The sequence below is a fragment of the Podarcis liolepis genome (assembly GCF_965112155.1).
Source record: "Podarcis liolepis genome assembly, chromosome: 2".
NCBI classification, from domain to species: Eukaryota; Metazoa; Chordata; class Lepidosauria; order Squamata; family Lacertidae; genus Podarcis; species Podarcis liolepis.
Window position 1 is genome coordinate 5670372 of NC_139555.1, and position 26741 is coordinate 5697112.

A 26741-nucleotide genomic window follows, 5' to 3' on the forward strand; every position below is an offset into this window, starting at 1 on the left:
AACTTCAGGGGACAGCCTTGGCTTTCATACCAGACACAGACTTGTAACCATCTGTGAGCTTTAAAACAAATATTAGAGAATTGATATTCAGAGAACAATAAAGAAGCAACAACAGATTAGGTAAGCATTGCTTGATTGTTGTAACCTTGTAGCTTGAGCTTCCAACTTTGCACTGATCTTTACGAGAACTGATGTACTTCTCTGAAGACAAACCCTCATTTGATAGTTAAGTTCTTGAGGGGGGAGATTGACACCAGAGCTTTAATGCAGGTGTGGGGGATCCTTCGGCCCACCAGCTGTTGCTGAAATTCAGCTCCCAACAGCCCCAGCAAGCATGAGTAACAGAAGCGAGGATTTTCCCTCTGGGTGATGGGGACTCTAGTTCATTTTAAAATGCATTGTTGGACAATACCTTCATTAGAAGCAACCAAAATGTCACAAGCGAGCTTTCAAGTTATCCAGAACTCTTCATCAGGTTGGATGATAAAAGAAGAGACATGGTGAGGAAGTGAAGAGTTGCCTTGATGTTGGCAGCCATGAAGTCTGTGGTTGGCCAGTGTTAAAGATGGAGGAGAGAGCAGCCTCAATTGGATTAAGCTTAACTAGGTGTTGTTATGCAGGTTGCATCTAAGACAAAGAAATACACAGTGGCCCCCACTTGTGAAATACGAAATGCAATGGTTACTCAGATCTGTCTCCTACCTTAAACAAAACGCATAGGTTCCTTCTTGGGTAGAGAACAGAAATAAAGAGAAACAGGCAGTTTTTATATTTGCAAAGCAGGAGATTAATTTTAGGTGGTGTAAAAATGTTGCAGAAAAGCCAAATTTGGGCTCAGAGGGAATTAAAATGTCTGATGTCAGATATTCTGGTACCCCAGGCAACATCAAGGGAAATCAAAGAAAGCAGTAACAGCAATGCAGACCAGTCCACCTATGACCACATAGCAGTAGACGTTAGAAGACTGATCAGTACCAGAGGATTTCTGTCCGCTGGGAGTGTAGAAAACCTGGTTTTCACAACTCCCATCCTTACAGTTACCTTCCCCCCACTTCTTTCAGCTCTGTTTGGTCTAGCAACCAAAATCCTCCTCAAGCAGCTGGATTGGGTCCCTGCTGATCCCTGCCTTAAAAAAATGTAACCTTGTGCGTGCTCTGTTAATGATACGGCAGGGTGGGAGCAGACCACACCTGCAGTACAATGCTAAGCAGTTTTCCTCAGAAATTGCACTGAATTCGTGGGGCTTTCTCCCCTTTAAGTATGCTTAGGATTTCCACCTTAGAAATCTATCCCCTTTTCAAGGAAAGTTTTTAATAACTGATAGTGAAAAAAATGGCAAATATATGAGCAGATTATGTCTTGAAAATACGGGATTCTTATTTGAGCAGGGCGCTTTCACTCCAGATTATTTTTTAGCGGTTGCTGTTATTTGATGGTGAGGCGGAATCTGCTTCGCAGTACGTTTTTTCTGTTTGAAGGTCCAGATGCAGCCTGGGACATGGAACCCAAAATATAACCTTAATGTTGTATTTCACTGGTACCCCAAGTGAATGTAGCAATCTCCTGCCATTAACCAGGGGGAGGGGGCTTTTGGGATACTCCCCATCATGTTGTAGGGGCCAATTTGTTATCTATGGCAATGTTGAATGTTATTAAATGTTATTATCTATGGCAATGTTGAATGTTATTAAAATTGGATATTAAACAGTAGCGACTCCTGAATTGAATTTTTAAAAACTTAAAACTCGAAACCTGGTCATAAATATAAGCACCAACTCTGAGAATTGGCCATATTTTTACTGCTACTTCTAGCACAATATTACTCTTAATGTCATATTTTATAAATTGTTTCCTGGTCATTGACTGTATTAAAGATATTTGATTTTGTTGAATGTTGCCATTAGGCACCCAAGGCGCAGACCTCAGAGGGGCTCAGGGCTGACTGACCTTCCAGGGGCACAGCTTTGCACTTAATAGAACCACAGAACTGTAGAGTCGGAAGGGACCACAGGGGTCATCTAGTCCAACCCCCTGGAATGCAGAAATCTTAAGCAAAACTACATCCTACATGACAGACCTTATAAAATTTACATTCCGTTTATATTTTGAAGAATTCTACCGCTTTAAAGTAATTCGCCCATTGGAATTGTTTGCAATTTTGTGCGCGCAAGCAGCTCTCCTTGCCCGGGGCGCAAAAGAGCCCGGCGCTGGCCCTAGTAGGATGGGGAATATCGCCCCCAAGGGCGAGACATGGCGCTCGTTTACTTTGAAATCCTTCCGGCCGAAGGAGGGCCTGCCGGGCGAGGGGGAAGGCGCGCCGGGGCTGGGGGTCGGGGCTGCGCGCAGGCGGGGGGCGGAGCGAGCACGGCGCGGCCCGTTCCCTCCTGCCTCCGCCTCCGCCGCCCAACAATAGCAGGCCCCGAGTCGGGCCGCGTCGGGCGGGAGGATGCGCAGGCGGCGCCGGGGCCTCCATCGCCGAGACGGGAGCGCGCTCGACCCCCGGGCCTCCCGCCCCGCCGGGCTGGCCAGGCGGTAAGAAGGAGACGGGGGTCCGGGGCAGGCGCTTCGGGGGTCGGCGGGGTGTGAGCCAAGGGGCTCCTTGGAGGACTGCGGGACCTCGAGGAGAATGGCTGGCGGGAGAGCCCGGGGGGGGGTGTGTTATGGAAGAAGGGGGTTATTTGGAGCACCTGGGAGCAGAAACCTGGGGGGAAGGGGGTCAATCTATGGGGGGCATCTGCACAACTATTCTTGAAGCAGCGCACTTGCAAGCTTCTCTCGGGTTGGGGCTCAAGGGGGTCTCTGGAGCTTGGAGGTCGCTGCGTGCGAGGGTGTATACGTGTGAATGTGTGTGCCATTGTGGATAAGGTGAGCAGTGCGAGTTAGGAGCCTAGCGGAGTCCAGGGAAAGATTTGGAGCATCCTTCTACAGTTCCTGTTTGGAGAAGATGCGGCTGCATCTTTCCCCTTGGCAGCGTTGGCCGAGACTGGTTTGGGGCCAGAAAACGCCAGCGCTGCTTTGCATGGGATCCCGCTTCCCTTCCTGTTCTCTTTGCCCCCCATAGGGACTTCGGGGGTGCACCGAGGAGAGTGGCGTGATCTGAGGCCCTTTAAGAACCCTTTTGTATTTAGGGCAGTGTGTCATTTTCCGCAGCTGCTTTTTTCTGATTTAACGGGGTTCAGACCCAACAGCCGTCTCGGATGTCTCTGCATTCCCGACGGTTAATCCCTTTGTGCTGAGCATGGAGACGTTGGCACTACCCAGCGGCTTCCCTTTGCCCACCCTCCCCCCTCCCCAAAAGTCCAGGAATGCAGCCAAGAAGACGGTGGTCTTCCCAGTATGCCGGGCTGGAGTCGGCTGAGTGCCCTTGGCTGAGAACTAGTGCGGAGTACTGGGCTAGATGCACACAGGAATGTTGGCTGGCTGGCAGGCTGGTGCGCATCACGGTCAAGGATGCTAAAGAGGGCTTCCTTCGAGGGGATGTGCAGCTCATCTGCAAGGGAGCCTGGGAGCTGGGGGTGGTGGTGGGGGATTGGGGAGCACCCTTGCCTTGGAAGAGCAGAGGTGGCCTTTCCACGGGAGACTCCTCAATGCGCTGCTTATTGGAGCATCTCAAAGCAGCCATTGACCCAAACATCCCAACTGCCAGGTTTAATTAGACCTACTGTGTGTGTGTGTGTGTGTGTGTGTGTTGCGATGCTGAGGAAATTGGAGTCGCAGAGGGAGTGGGTGTTGCGTGGACTCTGACGGAAAGCCCTGGGAAATAGGCTCCTTGACCAGTTTCAGCCTCCCTTCTCTAGCCTTTGCCAGAACTGAGGAATGGAACCCAGAGCTTTTGGCTGCTCAAGGGTTAATTGTGAGCTAGAACTGGGATTTTTTTTTAGCAGGACTTAGTCCTGAAATGCATGAAATAGTAATCTTAGCATTTCTCTTTGGCTGGTGAGTGCACCATCAACACTGTATAAATACACACACACATATACATAGAGAAAGAGAGAGGTATGTTAAGAATTGGGTCCACAAATGGATCTATAGCCCAGAAAGGTTGAAGATCTCCAAAACCAAGGTTGAAGATCTCTGAGAACATGCAGTCTTTCCTTCAAGACTGGGTAAACCTTTGGTAGTTCCCATCTGATTGGAGGCAGGGAGGGTTTTTGCGTAATGCAGCCTGGGCAAACTGGAAGAGTATATGGGCAGAGCTGAATACACACACCCACACACCCGTGTATACTGTATTGTGTATTTTTATGAAGTGCTAGGTTGGCTTTTGGTTTTCTTGCCATGTGTATCCACCAGACTTCCACTTGCTTGCTGGAGCTGCAATTAAAGCTAGAAGTTGGAAGAGGAATGGTTTGAGAGATCATGGTCCCTTTTTATTATTTATTTGTTTTATTTATTTTATAAGATGTATATACCACTTGATTGTTAAAAAAACCAACCCTCAAAGCAGTTAACAAAAATATAAAACAATAAAATTGAGGGGAGGGGAATTATAACCATACTTTAAAACATACAAAGTTAAAATACTAAAGCAGGTTAAAATTACCTCAGCTTTCTAATAATCTGGGTAGGTTTGTTTAAACAATAATGTTTTTATGAATTATCAGAAGCAGCAGTACAATCCAGATTTCTGAAGCTTCTTTCTGCTAGGATGTGTAACATAAGAAATTTGAAATGTTGAATGTCAGAATATTAAGAAATACTAAAGAGAGATTAAAATTAATTCATAAACTAGTATAGTACAATGTAATATAATACATTAGATGTTTATTATAATAGCAATGATACTGTGTTAGTCTAAATGGCCATGATTGATAGAACAAGGTAATTTTTGAAGATTATATATACACACAATTATTCATATATGTTTATATTTAATCTGTGAGCATTGTATGCATTATATTCTGTAAAAAGAAAACTAGAATTTCTGCTTTCCTACCCTTCTCTGATTACAATGTTGACACATTTCTCCCCTCCAGATTAAAATATAATTCTTTCTTTCTTTTTTCTTTCTTTCTTTCTTTCTTTCTTTCTTTCTTTCTTTCTTTCTTTCTCTCTCTCTCTCTCTCTCTCTCTCTCTCTCTCTCTGTGTGTGTGTGTGTGTGTGTGTGAACCCCTCATGACAACAAGGAGTAGATCACTCACAAGAGTGTGTGTAGCAGCTGAAGTGTTGGGTTTAGAATGTTAAATGGGTTTAGAGTCCTGGGTTCAGATCTCTGCTCAACCATACAGCTCACTGGATGAATTTGGGCCGATTAACAACTGGGGGTGAGGTCTGCTACTCTGAGCTTCATGAAAGAAGAGAAGGATTTGATTTTTTAAATTAAAACCACCACAACCACAACATGTACTAGAACCAGTCCAGACACCCAACTGATGGGGTTAAGAAAGTTATACACTGGTGGTGGCAATAGAACTTAGTTCTTAGGCTCGCTGCTTCTTAAGGGAGCTCAGATAGCCGGGCTGTGAAAGACCACCTTCCCCGAGATCCCACAGAGCTGCTGCCAATTGGAATAGGCCATAGTGGAGTAGGTTGAAGATGGTGGAGTAGGTGAGATTTGCTGCACTGTTTCTTCCTGCACTGCTCTTGACTGTTAGGGAGCCTTGCGGACACACGAACCACATCCTGTGTCTGTAGAGAGGGATGAAGGATCTGACCCTCCACTTACTGTTGGGTTACAGCTTCCGCCATCTCTGCCCCTTGGCCGTTCTGGTTGGGGCTGATGGAAGTTGGAGTTCAAGCGCTTTCAGAGGACCACAGCTTCCTCATCCCTGCTGTGGAGGACATTCTTGGGGACATCCTCTGAATCAGACCACAGCTCTACCTTGTCCAGGATTCTGCCTCTTTAACATATGCCCTGGGGAAGCTTGCCAACTGGACCTGATGATGGGGGATGAAACTGATAGACAAGTCCTTCATGAATTTATCCTTTGGGTGGTGGTGTGGAAGCAATCTTGTTTTATCTAAACCGATTAGAGGTTTTTTTGTTGATTAAATGAGATGTAAGTCTTGTCAAGTAAATAAAATCTGGACATCAGCTACCAGGGCATGTTCAAGGTCTTGTTATAACATATACAGACCTGCAAGGGGTTTGACTAGGATGACCCACTACCTGAAAAAGCACCTGCCCCTGTAGGGTCGCTTGAATCACCTGGAGAAATTCTCAGAATACCGAATACCCCAGGGCATTTTTCTGCTGTTGCCCCTGCTCCCTTCTCCTCTGGTGTACGTGAAGCAGCAACCATCAGATACTTCAGATACCTTACAAAGGCTTGCCTTTTAAAAACTCAGGCATTTCCTGACCCACAAGAATCAGGCCCCGTTTTGTGTGTTTGAATCCTTTGAGTGCGAGTGTCTATTTTATTTGCTTTTATGTGTTTTTATACTGCTGTTTTGCTGGTTTTAGGTTATCTTCTTTCAGCCTTATTGCTTGCTTTTTTTAAGACTCTACACTGCTTCAAGATTTTTGAAACGTTAAGTGGCACATAAATACTTCTAAATAAATAAATACATATATAAAACTCAAAGGGGTGGGCGGGCGGACCTTTTTTGCACTTTGTAAATGTGAAATTACCACTGGAGTGGAGAATGGCCAAGAGGAAGTTATGGGGGGGGGGGCATGTGGAGAGGTCCCTGCATTAAAAATACCTCTCTGTAGCTGTCTGCCCCTTCCACTTCCTCTCTTGAGTGTCTGATATGCCTCTATTCCCTTTTTTTGTGTTTTGATTTATTTAACAGAATTTATATACTGCTCTTGTCAAAACCTGAAAGTGGGTTGCATAAAATGTACAGTGTACCGATAAATCAGATACTAAAAACAAGCTAGCCTGAAATTTTGAAAAATAAAATCAAATTATTTAAAATCAAATCAATTTAAATGCAAATTATAAAATAAAACAACTTACTAAAATGCATGTCAAAATGTACATGCCTGGATAGGCTTGCTGAAACAAAAAAGTTCTTAGCTGGCTCTCAAAACAGTACAGCGAAGGTGCCTGCCTAATTTCAATGAACAGGGAGTTCCGTAGTGCAGGGGCTGCCATACGGAACGGCTGATTCCTTGGAAGTGTGGAAAGAACATTATGTGGCACTTGTAAAATGCCAGATCTGCAGATAGATCAAAATTGTTGAGTGGGCTTATAAGTTGGCTATTGTGGCTCAAAGTCACTCTTGAATTGCTCTAGATAGAGCAAGGAAAGGGAATGGATGACTCTCTGGGAATGGTCTGACCACCACAACTCCATCGTTTTAGAGTCCACCAGTGACTGGAGGGCTACAGGCTCCCTAGTCCTGGTTTAAAACACACCACAAAATTTCTAGGGGGGAGGGTGGCATATATTGTTTTTTGTAAATCTGTTAGTTAATCCCTTCATTGATTTTTGAATCTCTTCCTATCAGACATCTCAAAGTGATTTACACTATAATGACATAAATGAAACATATATGTTAAAAACAAATGTGTATAAAAACAATTTTTAAAAACCAACCCTAAAAATATAAAAGCAGTTTAAAACTACAACACATCCATGAAATAAGTTCATATCCACTGGGATAAAGATTTCTGAAGGCTTGTTGAAAGAGGAACATCTTTGGCAGGTGCCAAAAAACCAATAGAAAAGGCAACTGTCTGATATGCAGCGGGAGTGAGTTCCGCTGGGTAAGTGGCAGCACAGTACAGGCCCAGTCCTCCTGCGGAACACAGCAATCGGCTGGGTATGTAGGGGGTAAGGCAATCCTTTGGGTGTCCTGGTCCCAGGCTGTGTAGGGCTTTGTACACCAGTACTACAACCTTGACCCTAGCCTGGTAGCTAATCAGCAGCCAAAGCAATTCCTTCAAGCAGTGGCATGATGTGATGGCGATTTTTCTCCCCAGTGAGCAGTTGATCTGCTGCCTTTTACACTAGCTGCCGCTTCCAGGTCTGCCTCAGGCAGTAACCCAATCTATTTGGCTTCTCTTCTCTTTCAGGTAGGAGCGACTAAGGAAGGCCTGGAGATCCAGTTATCCACAGTGTCTACCTCTGGGTCCTTTGAGAAAGGTAAAAGACCGACGGACACGTGGTCAGCCAAAGATACTTTTGGTGTCTGAGGTGCAAAATCCAGACTGAAGCACTCCCACTTCCCCGGAGAATGAATGATCGTGAGACCCATTCCATTAGGGAGCGTTTGCTTGTGGTCAGATCTGCCTTCCGCTGAAGTCTGCCACCCGAGGTGATGGGTTTCATTTGACCCTCGTGGGCTTGCATTTGGGCGGATCTTAAACAGCTTGCACAGGTTGATATTTCAGGCACTGAGACACAGGGTTAAACCTTACATGCCTTGTATGCCGACTCCTATGTTGGAAGCGGTGGCCCTCCAAAGTTAAAGGTAAAGGGACCCCTGACCATTAGGTCCAGTCGTGGACGACTCTGGGTTTGCGCGCTCATCTCGCTCTATAGGCCAAGGGAGCCGGTGTTTGTCCGCAGACAGCTTCCAGGTCATGTGGCCACCATGACTAAGCCGCTTCTGGCGAACCGTAGCAGCGCACGGAAACACCGTTTACCTTCCCGCCGGAGCGGTACCTACTTATCTACTTGCACTTTGACGTGCTTTCGAACTGCTAGGTGGGCAGGAGCAGGGACCGAGCAACGGGAGCTCACCCCGTCGCGGGGATTCGAACCGCCAACCTTCTGATCGGCAAGTCCTAGGCTCTGTGGTTTAACCCACAGTGCCACCCGCATCCCGAAGTTAGAATCATAGAAATATAGAGTCATCTCGCCCAAGTCCTTGCAATTCAGGAATCTTTTGCCCAATGTGGGGCATGAGCCCACGACCCCAAGATTAAGAGTTTCATGCTCTACCAACTAAGCTGTGTGTTGTTGGGCTCTATCTCCTTGGCTGGGACTGGTGGGAGTTGGGAGTCCAACAACCTCTGAAAGGTCACAGCTTCCCCCACCTCTGGTGTAAAGGCAGCACCAGCTTGAGACTGATTTTTCTCTCCCAGGTGGTGCTAAGAACCTGTGAAGCGGCCTTACTCTGAGGCAGACCATTAGTCTGCTGGGCCCAGTACAATCTCCTTTGATTGACAGCAGCCCATCAAAGTCTCTGGCAAAGACTTGACACCCAAGATTTATTCAATGAGAAAGGCACTAGGTGAAGTATGTGCTCTACGCCAGAACTCTGCCTCTTTAGTCCAGAAGATACATTCCAGTTCAGTGTAGCTTTATTATTATTTTTGAATTGTAGAAAATGGAGAAATGCAAAAAAAAGAGGGGGAAAATCAATATTGGAGAAACGGCTTAATAGTCATTCAGAGGAAGCTTGACAACACCACATTCCCAGCCGAATAAAATGGGTCATAATGGCTCGGTTGTACTTAACGCTAAGCCAAACTGTGGCTTAGAGCGAATTGTGCCACAGAGGAGATTGTGATTGCTTTGTTCCTGCTCCTGTGCTGCTGTGAGCTAAGCCATGTTATCCAAACCTGGGCTTGTGGCTTGTCTCATTCCAGACCCGGCAAACCATGAGCTGTAGTGTTTGCTTACACCTTGTGGATTGTCTGGTGGAAAGAAACCGCAAGCCCAGGTGTAGACAACATGCAAAGCCCAAACCACAGCTTAGTTCACGTTGGGACCAGAGAAAGAGCAAAGCGGCTGAGTTCTCTGCGCTGCTGGAGTCTGCATGCTCATGCATTTATGCTAAGCCATGGTTGGGCTTCGTGTTAAGCAGGGACCAGGCCCTTGTCTGTCTGCTGGAACTGGGGTCTTTCCCCAGTTCTTACTTCCTGAAGTCATGCGCAGGGAGAAGACTGTGCAACTCTCCCTGCACCTGAATCTGAAGACGCTGGGTTGGGAGGAGAGATCTGGCCATTTAGGGCAGGCTGTGAGCTGCCTGCTTGGGACACTATGCACAAAGCTGAGCTCTTAAGAAGGCCAGGCTGAACCGTAGTTACAGTCTGAACAGATCTGCTACCTTCTGCTCTGCCCCTCAATAACAGCCGCACAACAGAAACTCTGTGTCTTTGCCAGCATTGCCACAGGCAGAAACCCAACAGAAGCAGCTTCCCCCACCATGCGAGATGCACTTGTTGCGCCTGTCCAGCTCTGAAAGGGGAAAGAAAAGCTTGCAGCCTTGCTTTCATCACCAAATGCCATTTCTGTAGTAGTAGTAGTAGTAGTAATAATAATAATAATAATAATAATAATAATAATAAATTTATTACTTATACTCCGCCCATCTGGCTGGGTTTCCCCAGCCACTCTGGGCAGCTTCCAGCAGGAGATTAAAAATACATTAAAACATCAGTCATTAAAAAAACTTCCCTAAACAGGGCTGCCTTCAGATGTCTTCTAAAAGTCAGATATTGTTTGTTCCTTTGACATCTGACGGGAGGGCGTTCCACAGGGCGGGAGCCACCACCGAGAAGGCTCTCTGCCTGGTTCCCTGTAGCTTTGCTTCTCACAGGGAGGGAACCGCCAGAAGGCCCTCGGCGCTAGACCTCAGTGTCCGGGCAGAACGATGGGGGTGGAGACGCTCCTTCAGGTATACTGGGCCGAGGCCGTTTAGGGCTTTAAAGGTCAGCACCAACACTTTGAATTGTGCTTGGAAACGTACTGGGAGCCAATGTAGGTCTCGGCAGCCGCTCCCAGTCACCAGTCTAGCTGCCGCATTCTGGATTAATTGTAATTGTAAGAGTGGCTTCTTGCTGATGGTTTTTCACCCTCTTCCGCCCTCCCCAGGATTTGCTGGCGCTCCTCTGTCTGTGGCAAGGAGCATGGTTATTGGCACTTCAGCAGTCTGCTGCCCCTGGGGAGAGAGGTCTCTGCCCTTTCTGTCCAAAGGAAATGATGTCTGAAGCCAAGCTACAGGGAGAGATGAAGCCAGAAGGAGGCAGCAGTGAGCCCATGACAACCCAGGAACTGATTCAGAGGCTCCGGGAGCTGGAGGTACGTTCTTTAATTTACTCCCCAGAAGAGTTTAGGCACAAGGAGTGACAGAGGTAATGGCTTAAGACCCTAAGAATCCCCCACTTTTTGTGAGTGGGGTGGTTTTTCCTTTGGCGAGGGACCAAAATAGCATCTGTTTCACTTGTCTGGGGAGCTTCTCTGGACCCACGGATGCCTCATTGGCCCTCTGAGGCTTCTGCCAGTCACTGGAAGGTTAGATTTAAGATTTCTCTTTTGCTGGGGAAGGGGGCAGGCTTCCAGGGAAGGAGGTTGGAGTAGGCTCACAAAAACCTACATACAAAACAGCTACTGTGAATCTGTTTTTTTTATAACAATACATTTTATTGTAAATATTCTTTCATAGCAGTTAACAAAGTGGGGTGGGAATCAATTGGGATAATGAACCTGCCTTGTTTCACAACTGAACTGTACTTTTTGTACAAAACTAGGCTCATTAGTACATCACATTCCAGACAGGAATAACATTTGGTGGTCTGTTCACTTACCTCCGTTTATGAAAGGTTATGAAGGGAAACAAAATTTCTACAAAGTTTTCCTGTGTCAGCAACCCCCCCCCCCCAGCCAGGATCTGGATTGAGTTAAACTAGGGTTAGTCAATGTGGTGCCTTCAAGAGGTTGATAGACAACAACTCCCATATGCCTGACCATTGGCTGTACTGGTTGGGGCTGATGGGAGTTGGAGTCCAACCACTTCTGGATGGTGCTAGATGGGTCTGCTAGTGCTGTGTTCCACAATCTCTGGAGACGCATGGTCATTTATTTTGTTCATTTAGTCATGTAACACTGGCCATTTAAAAAAAAGGAAACTTTGACTTGCCTTTACTGGCATATTTTTGTACGGCAAAAATGGAACAGGTCCTGTCCCCTGGCTTTGAGGCAGAAGCATCTTCTCCCAAGCGTCAAAAGATCACTCTGGTGGAATTTAGACCCCAGCGTGCCCAGAGAGTGCAGGGGCAGGCTTGCAGGTGACTTGAGCAAGCGAGTAGAGCCATGCGTAGCTCTTCTTCTGCCTCCTTCCAGTGTGTAGGAGCCCTTTGTGATGTGGGTCCACTTATGGGACAGTGGGCAACAAGCTGATATAGTGGAAGGACTCACTGCTCTTGTTTCTGAAGGCTGCCTGCGTACTGAAGCTGTTGCTTTTTTGACCCTTCTGTGTTCTTAAGTATGCAAGAAGATCACTGGTGGATCAGGCCAAAGGTCCATCTGTCCAGCGTCTTGTTCTCACAGTGGCCAACCCTGTGCCCCTATGGGAATCCCACAAGCAGGGCAGGAGTGTACCAGCGCTCTCCTCCTAGCAACTGGTCTTCAGAGGCATACCTCTGCCTTCAGCACTGAGGGTAGAACAGCCATTGTGGCTAGTAGCCATTGAGAGCCTTAGCTGCCACAAAATGGTCTAATCCTTTTTTAAAACCATCCACATCGCTGGCCAACACTGCACCATAGAGGCCTGGGCTTAAGCCTTGGTCTTGCCATGCTGCAGTGTAAAACCTTCCCTGTAGGGCAAGGGAGCTAAAGGAGAGCAGGAAAGGGAAACGAGTTTTGTTTTTGTTTTTAGCATATTTACAAGCAGTTTATTCAGCGTACAGCAGGACAAAAGGAAGACATGTCCGATCTCCTTCGTGTCCAAAAGCAAGCAGCTTAAGCAAAAGCTATACACAAACAGAAGTTCCCAGCAAGCTGTGCTGGAATGTAAACAGACATGTGACACAACAATCATGCCTGTTCCTTAAGGTGGAATGGAATATTTTAACAGTCTTTGCCGTTTTTTATTATTATTTATTAAAGATTTTGTTGATTTACAAAGGTGTGTGCAATGTCTCTCTCTCGTATTCCCCCCCCCCCCATGTAACATTTTAACAAATCAGTTTCATTTGTTGGGGAAACGAGATGTTCTTTGCTTCCATTTCTTCCTAGAGAGGAAAGCTGGGATTCTGGGCCCTTTTGCTCACCTCTTGTCTGATTATATTCCCAGGCAGAGAATTTGGCTTTGGCACAAGCCAATGAGAACCAGCGAGAGACGTACGAACGCTGCCTTGATGAGGTACAGCTGCCTTCCCTTCTCATTTTCCAAGAGGGCCTTTCCCTTCCCTTTTCCTTTTTTTTTGGGGGGGGGGGGGAGGGAACGACGACTACAGCCTGTTTCAGGGTCCTTAAGAGTTTCCTCCTCTTACCTGTTTTTTACTGTTCTGCAGGTAGCAAATCATGTTGTGCAGGCGCTGTTAAACCAAAAGGTGAGTCTCTTACCTTGTGCAAATCCCATGTTGCAAACAATTTAGGGTTTCCCCCAAGAACGTTTGCTTGTTTTTGCAGGTGCATTGTGCAACTTGCCATTGACACCATAATAGTGCATCAGCGATAGATTTACACTGGATCTTCCAGACATCATTCTGCTTTATTAGCTGATTCATTGAAGGATGTGCCTGTGGGGTGGGGGGTGGGATGGCAGGATGTGGGGGGTGGGGGTGAAGCTGTCTCCCAAACACCAACTTAGAGGTTGAAGCCCACTGATCCTTCTCTTTCCTCAGGACCTTCGTGAAGAATGCATCAAGCTGAAAAAGCGGGTCTTTGACCTTGAGCGACAAAACCAGGCCCTGAGTGATCTCTTCCACCAGAAGCTGACCTCTGTCTCTCTCTCCCAGGTGGGTCCATTCTTCTCTCTCTCTGTCTCTCTCTGTCTCTCTCTCTCCCCCACCCCACTTTTTCTTCTCAGGCACTCAGCCTTGCTCTCTGCATGGATGCACAAACAGGAAGCTTCTTGGTTGTGTGTGATGGAAGCTTTAGAATCATAAAACCAGAAATGGCTCTTTTTCTGGCATGCTTCAAACTGTTTCCTTGGAAGAGCAGATCCCACACCGAAAATAGGACAAAGTATATTCAGCTAAGTAGCCCTGGCTGTGGAATCTCACACAAAGACTACTTGCTAGCACAATGGTGCTTCTCCCCAATATCCGCCTCAAAATCAGACTGGGGTGTGTGTAGAAAAACCCCCAGGCCAGCACATGGGGGCAGGGAGGAGAGGTTTGGACCATTCAATCAGGCCACAGAAATGCTTGCGCAGACAGAGTGATCTGCTTAGAACAAGGTTAAATCCCTCCCATCTTTATTTTTAGGTATTTTTATTTTTTAGAAACCTGTGTTGCTTTTCATCCCCACTGTCCTTTGGGTTTTAGACTGCTTTGCATAGAATCAACAGCCATGGGGTGATGGTTATATTGCACGTGTTTCTATGTAATGTATAGTCTGGTCCTCCTAATGGTGCCCCTTCGTACATCTTACTCACGTGGTGCATCTCAGCCTACAACCCACCATGTCTTAGTGCATCTTGGATTTCCTGGGGTTGGCGGTGAAGGGACATGGGCTGCCTTCCGGCATCACTCTTTCAGCTACAGTTGAGTTAGAAGACAACCAGAGTGGCTTCTTGGGACTGACCAGTGACAATTGTGCTGATAAGAAGCCTGGGTGGGTGGGGAGAGACTGCAGAAGGAGTCTGAAGGGGCAGCATCAGTGGGTGAATGAAAGTGGGATCTTAATGGAATCTCATGAGCTTTACCCTACGGGGTTTCCCCCAGCTGGCCACTATGAGATCAGGATGCTGGCTAGAAGGGCCTTTGGCCTGATCCAACAGGCTGTTCTTATTGTTCCCTTGAGTACCGTATTTTCTGCTCTATAAGACTCACTTTTTCCCTCCTAAAAAGTAAGGGGAAACGTGTGTGCATCTTATGGAGCGAATGCAGGCTGCGCAGCTATCCCAGAAGCCAGAACAGCAAGAGGGATTGCTGCTTTCACTGCACAGCGATCTCTCTTGCTGTTCTGGCTTCTGAGATTCAGAATATTTTTTCTCTCGTTTTCCTCCTCCAAAAACTAGGTGCGTCTTGTGGTCTGGTGCATCTTATAGAGCGAAAAATACGGTAATTCATGCCACTCAGTACTTGCCAGTGGCCTTTTCAGCCTTGCTCAGCTGGCTGCTTTGCCATTTCACCTTTTGGAATTCAGGAATGCACCTTAAAGCAAGCCAGGTGTACGCAACATCATCTTAAAAGCCCCATAAGACCATTGAGGGTGGAATCTATTCGCGTTTTTTGGGTGTTTTTTTATACAGTGGTGGCCCGCAAGACGAATGCCTCGCAAGACGGAAAACTCGCTAGACGAAAGAGTTTTCTGTTTTGGAGGTGCTTCACAAAACGAATCTCCTATGGGCTTGCTTCGCAAGACGAAAATGTCTTGCAAGTTCCTGCGGGGTTTTTTCCCTCCCCCCCCTTTTTCTAAGCCGCTAAGCCGCTTATCAGCTTATCCGATAAACCGATAAGCCGCTAATAGCGCTAATAGCGCTAATCCGCTAATCCGTCAATGGGCTTGCTTCGCAAGACGAAAAAACTGCTATACGAAGAGAATCACAGAACGGATTCTTTTCGTCTTGCGAGGCACCACTGTACTCCCTTCCCTTCACCATAATGCCCTAGGGCGTGTCATAGCAATTTAAAAACAGTTTAACTTAGCTTTAACCAAAGCAGAGTGGAAACGCACCTTGTGGGGAGTGGTTTTCCCTCTGAGTGTCTGTGTGAAGGAGGTTGTGAGCCTGTGTGTATCGGATGCCTGCCATGCCGTTCTACTGAGGCTGTTTAGAGTGGCAGTTCCTCCCTCGCTGCAGCGCCTTTGCCCTTCACGGTGCTCCTTCTATCCCCAGCTCCCAGCCCATCCCACTTCCTTGCTCTCGGATCCATCGTCCATCTCCCAGCCAGGCACGGTGGAGAAGCTCCCCGCTTCATTGCCCTTGGGACACTGCATCTTGCAGAGAGAGGTATGTTCTGCAAAGCACCCCTGCCCTGGATTACCTGTGAGGGTCTTTTCTGCCTCTGCAGCACCCAGCCCCCCCCCAAGTACTCTTCCCGTCGCATCCCTGTTTCACCGCAACTTAGAGACTGAAGGTGTTTGCTTCCTGGAACGGGGCCCAGAGCCATTAATTGCTGCTTTGCTGTGCGGCTCGGCACTGTCTGTACCTTAGATGCAGCTGACATCTCAAGGTGCCAGGCTCGACGGCTCGCACTGAATCATGGGAATTTTGGACGCGGCCCAGTTTCCCAGGGAAGAAGAAGAAGAGATTATCTGAGGTGGACCCAAAATTAGAATGCTGGTCTTTTTCCATCTGGGGGATACTTTGGGTAGAAGCACCTGTTAACAGGTGAGAGACTGTTCCAGTTGGTAGGCTTGGGGGGGGGTTGTCATTCCCAGGTGGCATCAAAAACTGGGGGCAAGCTGAGGCTTTCAGATATGCCTGCAAGGCGGCAAATGCAAGATTGGGCTTTGGAGGTAAGGGCTAAAAAGCTGCCTGGTCAAGCATTCCAGCCCCACCACAGACACCATTTCCCCCTTATGGTCTCTGTATAGCTCAAGCTTCCTCCAGATTTTTTTGCTGAATTTATGCTGCAATGGAGGAGCTGTGGCATGAGCTGGAAATGTTCTTTGCATGGGAAGGGACCGTAGAGCGGTAGGGGAACACTTGCTTTGGTTGTGCAGAAGGCCACCAGTTCAGTCGCTGGCATCTCCAGGTGAAAGGTTCTTGGGCAGCAGAGTATGGGATGCAGGCAGAGATAATGACTGGCTTGGATAACCAAACAAGCCAGGATATGCGTGAGCATCAGGCACCTGTGTGCATCCCTTTCCAAATAGGAAAACAGGTTAGTAACTGGGTTAGCCATAGCTTCCCATGGCATTTGAACCAGGAAACTGTGGTTTGAAGGCTCCCAAACAAGCCAGGATGCGAAGCCATGGTTTAAAGGTGGCCTCCAAATCCTGCTTTGCTTGGAAGCCATTGACCACATTTTTCCTGCTTTGGGCCTAAGGGGACTCTGGGCAGCTGAGACTTCCTGACTTGTCTCCTTGCTTGTGCAAAGGGAGGAGCAAAGGGGCTGCGTGTAGAGGTGGGAAGCTTGTGAGTATCCTGACATATTAAGCCATGATTTAATCGTTGGAACATGTATACTGTGTGTGTTTGTGTGTATGATCTAGAGGTTTTTACACGTTGCCTCCCCCCTTTCCGACTCCCCATAGGTCATTTCTGAGGAGCAGTGTGCTGGCACTCCAGGGCCCAACCCCCAGTCCTTGGAAGCCCTGTCCCCGTTCCTGCGCAAGAAGGCCCAGATCCTGGAGGTGCTTCGCTCGCTGGAGGAGATGGACCCCCTGCTGGCCTTCCCCTCCCCCTGCTGGCCTTCCCCTCCCCCTGGGCAGGGGGGCTCTCCAGAAGGGGTGACGGCCGAAGCCTGGCCCTGCCTGCTGCTGGCGCAGGGGGAAGGGGTCCCTAGGCAGCCTCCTCCGAAAGGAGAGGGCAGCTCCTCCTCCTCCTCGGACGAGGCTGGCGAAGGCGACCCCCCAGAGAAAGGACACCCCGGGCAGGTGCTGCTGAGTGCTCTGGCTGAGCACAAACTGGACTTGGGCGACATGGAGACTTACCTGCACCACGTCCTGAGGGAGGCAGGCGACAGCGCTCTGCTCAATGGGGAGCCCAATGGGCCCGGCTTGGTGGAAGCCCCGGAGGGGCAGCTGGGCAGCTACAAGAACATCCAGGCGGTCAGTTGCCTGGAGGCCTTGGGGCCGCCCTCGGCTTGCAGGGAGCCGACTTACCTTGGGGTCTTGGCACCAAGCGAGGGCAAGGACAAGTCCCGCCCAGGCCCACCCATCCCCTCCCCCTCCAAGGTGCTCAAGTTGCTCAAGATGCCACCCCCTCCCAGCCCCGCTGCCCTCCGCCTCAGCCCCCAGCTGACCCGCAGCTCCAAAATCCCTTGTCGCAGCAACACCTACGAGGTGTACCACTCCCCGACGCCCAGCCGCAAGGGCTCCCCGGACAGTCCCTTCCCCAGCGACTCCAGCATTGCTGGGGGGCACCCTTCTCCCAAGGCTGCCCGGCACCTGGTTCCGGTGCCCCCCAAAGTCACGCCAACCTCTCCTGACCCCTTTGGCTTCCACAAGCCCCACGAGTACGAGAATGTCTTAGAGCTGTCCCTCAGCAGCGCCATCAGCCCTCATGCCCACTCCCCCCGAGACGCCAAGCTGGATGTCCCCGACGCACTCCCGCCCGCGTGCCGCTCGGCACCCCTCCGTGCCGTGCCGCCCAGCGACGTCTCGCTCGAGCCCTGCCCCTTTGCCGGGGGCCGGGAAAAGCCGGGCCCTGAGAGCAGGCACTCTCCGCCACTCGCTCGCCGAGCCTCCGAAGGCTGCAAGAAGGTGGCAAACGGGCCGAGCAAGCGGGCGCCTGAGGCAGCCAACATGCCCTTCAAAGAACGGCTTACTGTGCTGGGGAGGCTGAAGGGAGCGGAGGGCAAGGAGGCGCCAGGCTTTGAGAAAGGGAGGGCCCCGGCCCGTCTCTGTGAGCGCACCGAGGGCTTTGCTGAGGCTCACCCCAGGCTGGGCACCGGAAGCAGCAGCCTCAAGCACCACGAGCCTTGCCATGGCGGCGAACCGGCCCCTCGGTGCTACTCCTCCCACTCGGTCGGCTCCCGTGGCAGTGACCCTGAACACCACGTCTCCAAGAGCCGCTTGTTGGGAACTCCAGGAGCAAGGAACCCTCCCAAGCCCCCACCGCCAGGGAAGAACACCAAGAGTCCTCATGGGAGCCCAACAAAGTTGCCGTCCAAATCCCCAACCAAGGCCTCCGCCCCGGAGCCCAAGCCGTGCCAGGCACCGGCCAAGACGCCCACCAGCGTCGGGCGCAAGAACCCGCCTTGCCTGGACTCGGTCAAGGGCAACAAAGCTGGGCCTCCAGCCAGCATTGAGGAGAAGGTGATGAAAGGTATCGAGGAGAACGTTTTGCGCAGGCACAAAGGAGGGGCGGCAGCAGGGGAGGCGAAGCAGAAGAACTCTAGCGGCCTGGCCAGCTGGTTTGGGCTGCGCAAGAGCAAGCTCCCTGCCCTCAGCCGCAGGCCTGAGGCCTCCAAAGTCAAGGAGGGCAAGATGGTCTCCCGCAGGCTGGAGGCGGAGAGCCTGAACATTTCCAAACTCATGGAGAAGGCGGAGGACCTGCGCAAAGCCCTGGAGGAAGAGAAGGCCTACATCAATGGGTTGGCCTTGGACAAGCCCCGGCCCCACGCCTGCGACACCGGCCACAGTCAGCTGACGCTGATGTATCAGGAGGTGACTGCGGAGAACTTCATGCAGCAGCTGCTCAACAGGTAGGTGACGCAGCTGAAGCCCGGTTCCTGTGAGAGTTATCCGCATCGAAGAATGAGTCTTGCTGAGGAAGAATCAGCATGGCTTCTGCAAAAGTAACTGCTGTCTCACAAGCTTCTTAGAGTTCTTGAGAGTGCCAGTCAGCATGGGGATAGAGGTGATCTGGTAATCACGGTATACTTGGGCTTTTGAAAACCTTTTGTCAAAGCCTCCCCCATGGCTTCTGAGTAAACCGATCAGTGATGGGTTAGGAGAGAAGGTCCTTTTTTCATAGATTCATAGACTTTGAAGGGACCTTAGCAGTCATTTAGTCCAGGGTCCTGCTCAGTGCAGGATCTGCAGTGCACAATGCAACTAAAATATCCCTGGTAGACAACTGCTTAGCTTCTGCTTAAATACTTCCAGCGAAAGAAAGCATACCACTTCCTGAGGTAGAATCTGTTTTTGGGATAACTAGTTAAAAGAACAGGATGCCAAGAGCAGGACAGTTACTCTTAGTGGAGGGATGTAAGAAGTTGGAGAAGAACATAGGAAGAACGTGCTGGGTCAGGGCAAAGGTAAATCTAGTTTAGCATCCTTTTTTCACATTGGCCAGCCAGGTGCCTGTGGTAAGCCTGCAGGCTAGACAAGGGGGCAGCAACACACTGCCCACCTACCATTCACAGCAAATGGTGTTTCTTGGGATCCCCCAAGGATCTGTATGGGGACTGGTGCTTTTTGTCTCGTTCCTAAATTACCTAAGAGTTGGGGGTGAGCAGTGAGGTGCTCAGGTGTGCTGATGACGCCCAGTTGTTCAGAGTGGTAGAAATAAAAAGGAATTGCAAAAAACTCCTGAGTTATCTCTCAAAATTTAATGGCAGCTGAGGTTGAAAGTACAGGCAACCTGTTTTGCACTTGTTCAAAGAATTGTGCACACGTTGGCCATTTTTGGACCTGGAAGAGGATGCAATAGGGGTGTGATGGGCTTCTGCACACTGCCAGCATACACAATGACCCTGAGTGCACCCCACCCACAGATTGGGGGTTGCCTGTAAGTGTAAAGTGATGCAAAACATTCGAACTTCACATATCTGTTTGTGGGAGTCTAAACTGGCAGTGACTCACGAGGAAAGGGATCTTGGGAGTTGTGGTTTACAGCCTGAGGAAGACGTCGACTCAGGGTGCAGCTGCTGATCATTAGGAATGGAGCTGAAAACAAAACTCCCAATATAGTAATGTCTTCATGCATGGAATACTGTGTACAGTCCTTATTGCTGCATCTCAAAAAAAGACAGTGTGGAGCTGGAAAAGGTACATAAAAGGACATTCAGGATGCTGGAGCAGCCTCCTTATAAGGAAAAGTTAATTCATTTGGGACTTTTTAATTTGGAAAAAAGGACTCAATTATGCATGGTGTGGAGAAGTTGGATAGAGAGGTTTCCATCCCTGTCGTAATTCTGGGACCTGGAGTCATCCAGTGAAGTTGAATGTTGGAAGGTTTAGGACAAACAAATGGCAGTGCAATGTTAAAGTGGAATGTGCTGCTCTAAGAGGTGCTGATGGCCACCAGTTTAAAGGGGGATTAGAAAGATTTGTAGACGGAAAGGCAGTTGGTGTTTACTAGCTATGATGGCTACAAGTCACCTCCAGGATGAGAGGTCACCTAGATGCACAAATGCACTCACTGGGAAAGAACAGCACGTGCCACTTGTGGATTTTTCATGGGCATCTGATTGGCCACTTTGGGGAGACAGGATACCCACCTCTGGTCTGATCCAGCAGAACTCTTGCTATTTTATGAAAAATTTATGTGGCTGGCTGAGAACACAGGACTATTGATTCTAATGTATTAAAAATCTCTACCTGTGCAAAATCTGTACAAAGGTATTCAAATGTTCTGTACCAAACCTTCTGTGACCTGACTTTGAGGAAAGGACAGATTTGCATTACTGCATATTTCATTTAATTTCTGGATCTGAGAGCTGTTACGGTGTGCAGCATAACTGCAATCCATGCCCAGCTTTCCCCCTAGGTTCTGATGGCGCACAAGGCAACATTCGACAGTGGAATTTGCTGCCAAGGAGTGTGGTGGAGTCTCCTACTTTGGAGGTCTTTAAGCAGAGGCTTGACAACCATATGTCAGGAGTGTTCTGATGGTGTTTCCTGCTTGGCAGGGGGTTGGACTCGATGGCCCTTGTGGTCTCTTCCAACTCTATGATTCTAAGATTCTATGACCTCCAATCCTCTCTTGCAGTCTCAAGGGCCAGAAACTTGCTTCTTCGTATTTATTTTTAAAAACTGAACCAAATTCCAATTTCCACATTTGTGTGATATAGCCACGCTTTCTAGGCAGCCCCGTTGAAAAGTGGAGGGTTAACGGCAGAAGAGGCTGTTCCTGGGGGAAACTAGTCTGGCCGTGTATGCAGTGAGGTCTCTGAAATTTTGATTTCAAATCTTGGGTGGAAAAGCAGGTATAAAAAACAGGGCAAACGAGACCCTGGTGTGTTTTGCTGGGCTATAGAACTCTCTCAAGGAGACAGGCATTTCTGGCGTGCAGGGGCTCAGGGAAATGAGGTGCTTCAGGGAGAATATGGGGCCGGCCTTCATCTTTCTCCCCTCTCACCTGCTCTGTGGCAGGGTGGATGGCAAAGAGGCGCCGTTTGAGACTCACCTGGAGCAGAAGAATGAGCTGCAGGGCCTGCAGAGAGGCCTCCATGATGCCAAAGATACCCGCCTCATCCGGCCTCCACGCAATGGCATCGTTGGCCATCTCCATGCCTGCCAGGAAGCCCCTGCCAAGGTGAGCCAGTCGTGACTCCCAGAGTCCTCCTGTCCTGGCGGTGGCGGAGCGAGTCTCCGTGCCGCCTGGGGCGGGTGCGTGCAGGTGCCCTCTCCAGGGGCAGGGCCAGGAACTGAGGACAAGCAGAGCCCACCACTCCTGCCCAGCCACCGCTGGAGCGATACCAACCCCAAGCGGCATGGCTATTCCACTCTCTTTGCACATGAGGTTTACTTGAGAGTCACTGCTACAGAGACAGCTGTGGCTGTAAAGGCTGCATTCCCCCTTCAGACTCAAGGCTGCCTCTGTCTTGTTGAGGTCCAGTTCCGAGGGCCTTCTGGCGGTTCCCTCATTGCGAGAAGCAAAGCTACAGGGAACCAGGCAGAGGGCCTTCTTCGGTAGTGGCGCCCGCCCTGTGGAACGCCCTCCCAGCAGATGTCAAAACGATAAACAACTACCTGACATTCAGAAGACATCTTAAGGCAGCCCTGTTCAGGGAAGTTTTTAATGTATGATATTTTAGGTTTTTTTGGTTTCTATGGAAGCCGCCCAGAGTGGCTGGGGAAACCCAGCCAGATGAGCGGGGTACAAATAATAAATTATTATTATTATATTATTATTGTTTTTTAATGAGCTACTTCTGCACCGTGGCAGATGCCATCAAAATGTACAGTCCTCCAGGCGAGTGCCTGGAGGCGGTTGGAGGATGGATGGCGGCTAATGAATTGAGGTTGAATCCTGACAAGACAGAAGTACTGTTCTTGGGGGACAGGAGGTGGGCTGGTGTGGAGGACTCCCTGGTCCTGATTGGGGTAACTGTGCTCCTGAAGGACCAGGTGCGCAGCCTGGGAGTCATTTTGGATTCTTTGTATCCAGGGCAGCTGTCTACCAGCTCCACCTGGTACGCAGGCTGAGACCCTACCTGCCCGCAGACTGTCTCACCAGAGCGGTGCATGCTCTAGTTATCTCCCGCTTGGACTACTGCAATGCGCTCTACGTGGGGCTACCTTTGAAGGTGACCCAGAAACTACAACTAGTCCAGAATGTGGCAGCTAGACTGGTGACTGGGGGCGGCCGCCGAGACCACATAACACTGGTCTTGAAAGCCCTACATTGGCTCCCAGTACGATTCTGAGCACAATTCAAAGTGTTGGTGTTGACCTTTAAAGCCCTAAAGTGCTTTGGTCCAGTATACCTGAAGGAGCGTCTCCACCCCCATCGTTCTGCCCAGACACTGAGGTCCAGCTCCAAGGGCCATCTGGCGGTTCCCTCGGTGTGAGAAGTGAGGTTACAGGGAACCAGGCAGAGGGCCTTCTCGGTAGTGGCCCCCGCCCTGTGGAACACCCTCCCTTCAGATGTCAAGGAAATAAACAACTATTTTACATTTAAAAGACAACTGAAGGCGGCCCTGTTTAGGGAAGTTTTTAATGTCTGATGCTGTATGGTTTTTAATATTCGGTTGGAAGCTACCCAGGGTGGCTGGGGAAACCCAGCCAGATGGGCGGGATATAAATTATTATTATTATTATTATTATTATTATTATTATTATTATTATTACTTATTAAAAAGAGCCTTCTTGTGACATCAGCGTCATTCTGTGCCCTACCTCCTCCTCTCCTCCCCCCCCCCAAGCGGCGAGGGGTTGACACAAGAGCTGCGTTTTCCAAGGTGCAGGCAAAGCGGAAAGCTCTTTGCGCTGCAAACAGTTTCACTCCAAATTATTGAGAGCAAGTCAAAGTGCCGGAGGGCTTCCTCAAGAAAGCACGTTTAGGCTTTAAAGCTACAACGCTGCCCTGGTTTATTTGAGGCTTAAATGTTGGGTGCCCTTTCCGCCGTGGCCGGGACAGGGGAGGATTACGCCCCCCTCCACACCTACGCCTGAGTATCTGAGTCCCGCTCACCAGCATCATCTCCCTGTTTCCCTCTAGCTTCGTGATGCAACTTTGCAAGAGGAGATCCGGTCCGATGACAGCCTGGCTGAGTCCGTGACCTCCCAGCACTTTGCAGGTGAGCTTTATGGGATGTCGCTGGCGGAGGGGACATAGTGTGGCAGGTGGGCACCTTCATTGGAAGGTGCACACAGACTGCTATTCTGTGCTGCTTTTAGCTAAGCAAGGTGGACTGGGGAGGGAGAAGAGCCATTCAGGATGGGCACTGCGAATGAGAGAATACACTCTCATTATAGGACCCACTTTCTGTAATGATTGCATTCTTCTTTAATGTGTAATATAGCCCCCCCTTTTTTTACACAAGGAGAATCAAGCTCAGTGGAGGCCTTTTGAGGGTATTCCCATAATTCTTTGCAGGCTTCCATGAATTGTGCTCCATCTGTACACAGGAAATAACTGGCATAAAGAATTGCTTCCTAGAGTGGAAATTAATGTCTTCTCTGTGCCGAAGAGAAACCTTCCTGCGGGAGATCTGGTGGGCCTGTCTCCAGTAACTTTCCCATGAGAAAATCTGCTTTGTAGATTTGAGCCTACTGTTAATAGAATTGTGCCCCCACAAATCTAGTTCTTATATTCGGAGCTTAACTTTTAAAAATGTATATTAGGCTTTGGATTTGTGATGAAAAGTGGTTTAATTTTGTTTTTTTTAAAAAAAATGAATTTCAGAGAGGAAGTATTCCTGCTTGCTTCTAATTCTGATTTAAGAAGGGAATAGCACTGAATCAAGGCTGCGTTAAAACAGATGATAACTGTTGGTTTGAATGCGGTTGGAATATGTGTTCCCGGGATTTTATGGCTAATTCTAGCAGAAAGGAAGATCTATGAGGTCCGAAGCAGACAAACGGTTGGCTCAAGAATGCTGGAGAGGGGAGAAGACGGGAGGGGAGGTTTCAGGAACTCCTATCTTTTTTAAGGGAGACCTTAAACTAAGATTTGCAGAATCATAGAATTGTAGAATTGGAAAGGCACCCTATGTCCCATTCGGGGATCAAACTTGCAGCCTGGAGCCTTCAATATATAAGCTGTTTGGAGTAGAAAGGGTCAGAATGAAAGGGGATCCTTTGATGTGGATTCTGACTCCACCTCTTGCCCCTGCCCGTGGTCCACAGTGTGCAGCTCCCTGACTCGGACTCTGGACAGTGGCATCGGCACCTTTCCGCCGCCGGACTACTGCATCGGGATGCCCTGCAAGAGCGTGCCTAAACCAAGGCCCCGACCCGACCCTCCGTCTGCCGGCCCTTTCCCGGCCAGGGGCCCTCCGCCCGTCACCCGGGTTCCCCGCAAGGCCCGGACGCTGGAGAGGGAGGTGCCCAGCGCAGAGGACCTGCTGGGCCCCAGCAAGCACCAAAGCATGCCAGCTTTCCACGGCGTCTTAGCCAGCGCTGAGCCACCCCCCAGGCACCGGGATCGCAGGGATCGCTGCCCAGGAGGTTGGTATCGTCCAGAAGGTGGTGAGCAACGGAAGGGGGACAACCGTTAATTCTGAATTGTTTTATTTGATGTTTTAATGTCTTGTAAACAGCTTTGAGATTTTTTTCTTTTCATCATCAATCTTTATTACGGTCCAGAGACCCAACAAATCGTTACAAAGCAATACACAATTCATACAGCCTACCTCCAGGTTAAACAAGAATTTTGTTCAGAATATAGGGATCATTTGTTCTTGCAACCACAGATAAAAACCTTGCCACTGCTAATGTTCTAGCATTTGTCCGGTCTTCCAATAGGAACCTGACATAGTGAGCCTCTGATTTTCCTGGGAAAGGTACCAGCAAGGGTAGTATCAGTTCAGCCCTGGCTTGCTCATATTTTGCACAATTCAACAAAATATGTTTTATGGAAAGATGTTTAGTCTGGCTTTGGCGAAAAGCCTTCGATACAGTGGTGCCTCGCAAGACGAAATTAATTCGTTCCGCAAATCTCTTCGTCTTGCGGTTTTTTCGTCTTGCGATGCAGGGTTTCCCATAGGAATGCATTGAAAATCAATTAATGCGTTCCTAGGGAAACCGCCTTCAGACCAGGTCCAGGGACAGTCTGTCCCCAGACCTCTTCTGAAGGCTGGGGGGGGGGGAACAAGGGCTTTTCTTCTCACCCCCAGCATTTTAAAAAACCCTGGGACAGCGGAGGACTTCTCCGCTGTCCGGGCGATCTTAAAATGCTGGCGGGCGGCATTTTAAAATCGCCCCGGACAGCGGAGGACTTCTCCGCTGTCCGGGGCGATTTAAAAGCCCCTGGGAAGGCAGGCAGGGGGGACAAAGACTTTCGCCCCCCGCCCGCCTTCAGAAGGTGTTCCCACCCCCCCCGGCCCGGCTTCGCAGCAGCGCTACGAAGCCCGGCGGCTGGGGCAGGTGCTCCCGCCCCCCACCCCGCTTCGAAGCAGCGTTCCGAAGCGGGGTGGCTGGGGCAGGTGTTCCCACCCCCCGCCCGGCTTCGCAGCAGCGCTACGAAGCCCGGCGGCTGGGGCAGGTGCTCCCGCCCCCCCCCACCCCGCTTCGGAGCAGCGTTCTGAAACGGGGTGGCTGGGGCAGGTGTTCCCACCCCCCGCCCGGCTTCGCAGCAGCGCTACGAAGCCCGGCGGCTGGGGCAGGTGCTCCCGCCCCCCACCCCGCTTCGAAGCAGCGTTCCGAAGCGGGGTGGCTGGGGCAGGTGTTCCCACCCCCCGCCCGGCTTCGCAGCAGCGCTACGGAGCCCGGCGGCTGGGGCAGGTGCTCCCGCCCCCCCCACCCCACTTCGGAGCAGCGTTCCGAAGCGGGGTGGCTGGGGCAGGTGTTCCCACCCCCCCGCCCGGCTTCGGAGCACGGGGAGATCGCTTCTCCCCACCGCCCCTTGCTTCAAAAGAGGTCCGGGGGCAGCGGGAAGCGCTCCCGCTGCCCCCGGACCTCTTTTGAAGCAAGCGGCTGCGCTTCTCCCCGCAGCCGCTTGCTTCAAAAGA

General features: G+C 49.8%; 2 protein-coding genes across 3 annotated transcripts in view; both read left to right on the forward strand.

The window, feature by feature from the left end:
- Positions 1-26741, forward strand: part of ADCY6 (adenylate cyclase 6) — a 934310-nt gene that overhangs the window by 116200 nt on the left and 791369 nt on the right. The gene's annotated exons all lie outside the window — the stretch shown is intronic.
- Positions 1-26741, forward strand: part of NCKAP5L (NCK associated protein 5 like) — a 47349-nt gene that overhangs the window by 16714 nt on the left and 3894 nt on the right. Inside the window, exons 1-11 of one of the 2 annotated variants that reach the window (XM_083484424.1) lie at positions 2345-2532; positions 7965-8034; positions 10714-10920; positions 12914-12982; positions 13134-13172; positions 13467-13580; positions 15626-15739; positions 16990-19103; positions 21718-21880; positions 23789-23867; positions 24919-25239. In XM_083484424.1, coding sequence (XP_083340550.1) covers positions 10819-10920; positions 12914-12982; positions 13134-13172; positions 13467-13580; positions 15626-15739; positions 16990-19103; positions 21718-21880; positions 23789-23867; positions 24919-25239 — 3115 coding nt within the window. In that variant the 5' untranslated portion in view covers positions 2345-2532; positions 7965-8034; positions 10714-10818. Of the gene's footprint in view, positions 1-2344; positions 2533-7964; positions 8035-10713; positions 10921-12913; positions 12983-13133; positions 13173-13466; positions 13581-15625; positions 15740-16989; positions 19104-21717; positions 21881-23788; positions 23868-24918; positions 25240-26741 lie in introns of those variants that run through there. The other variant, XM_083484423.1, reaches the window with a different exon arrangement.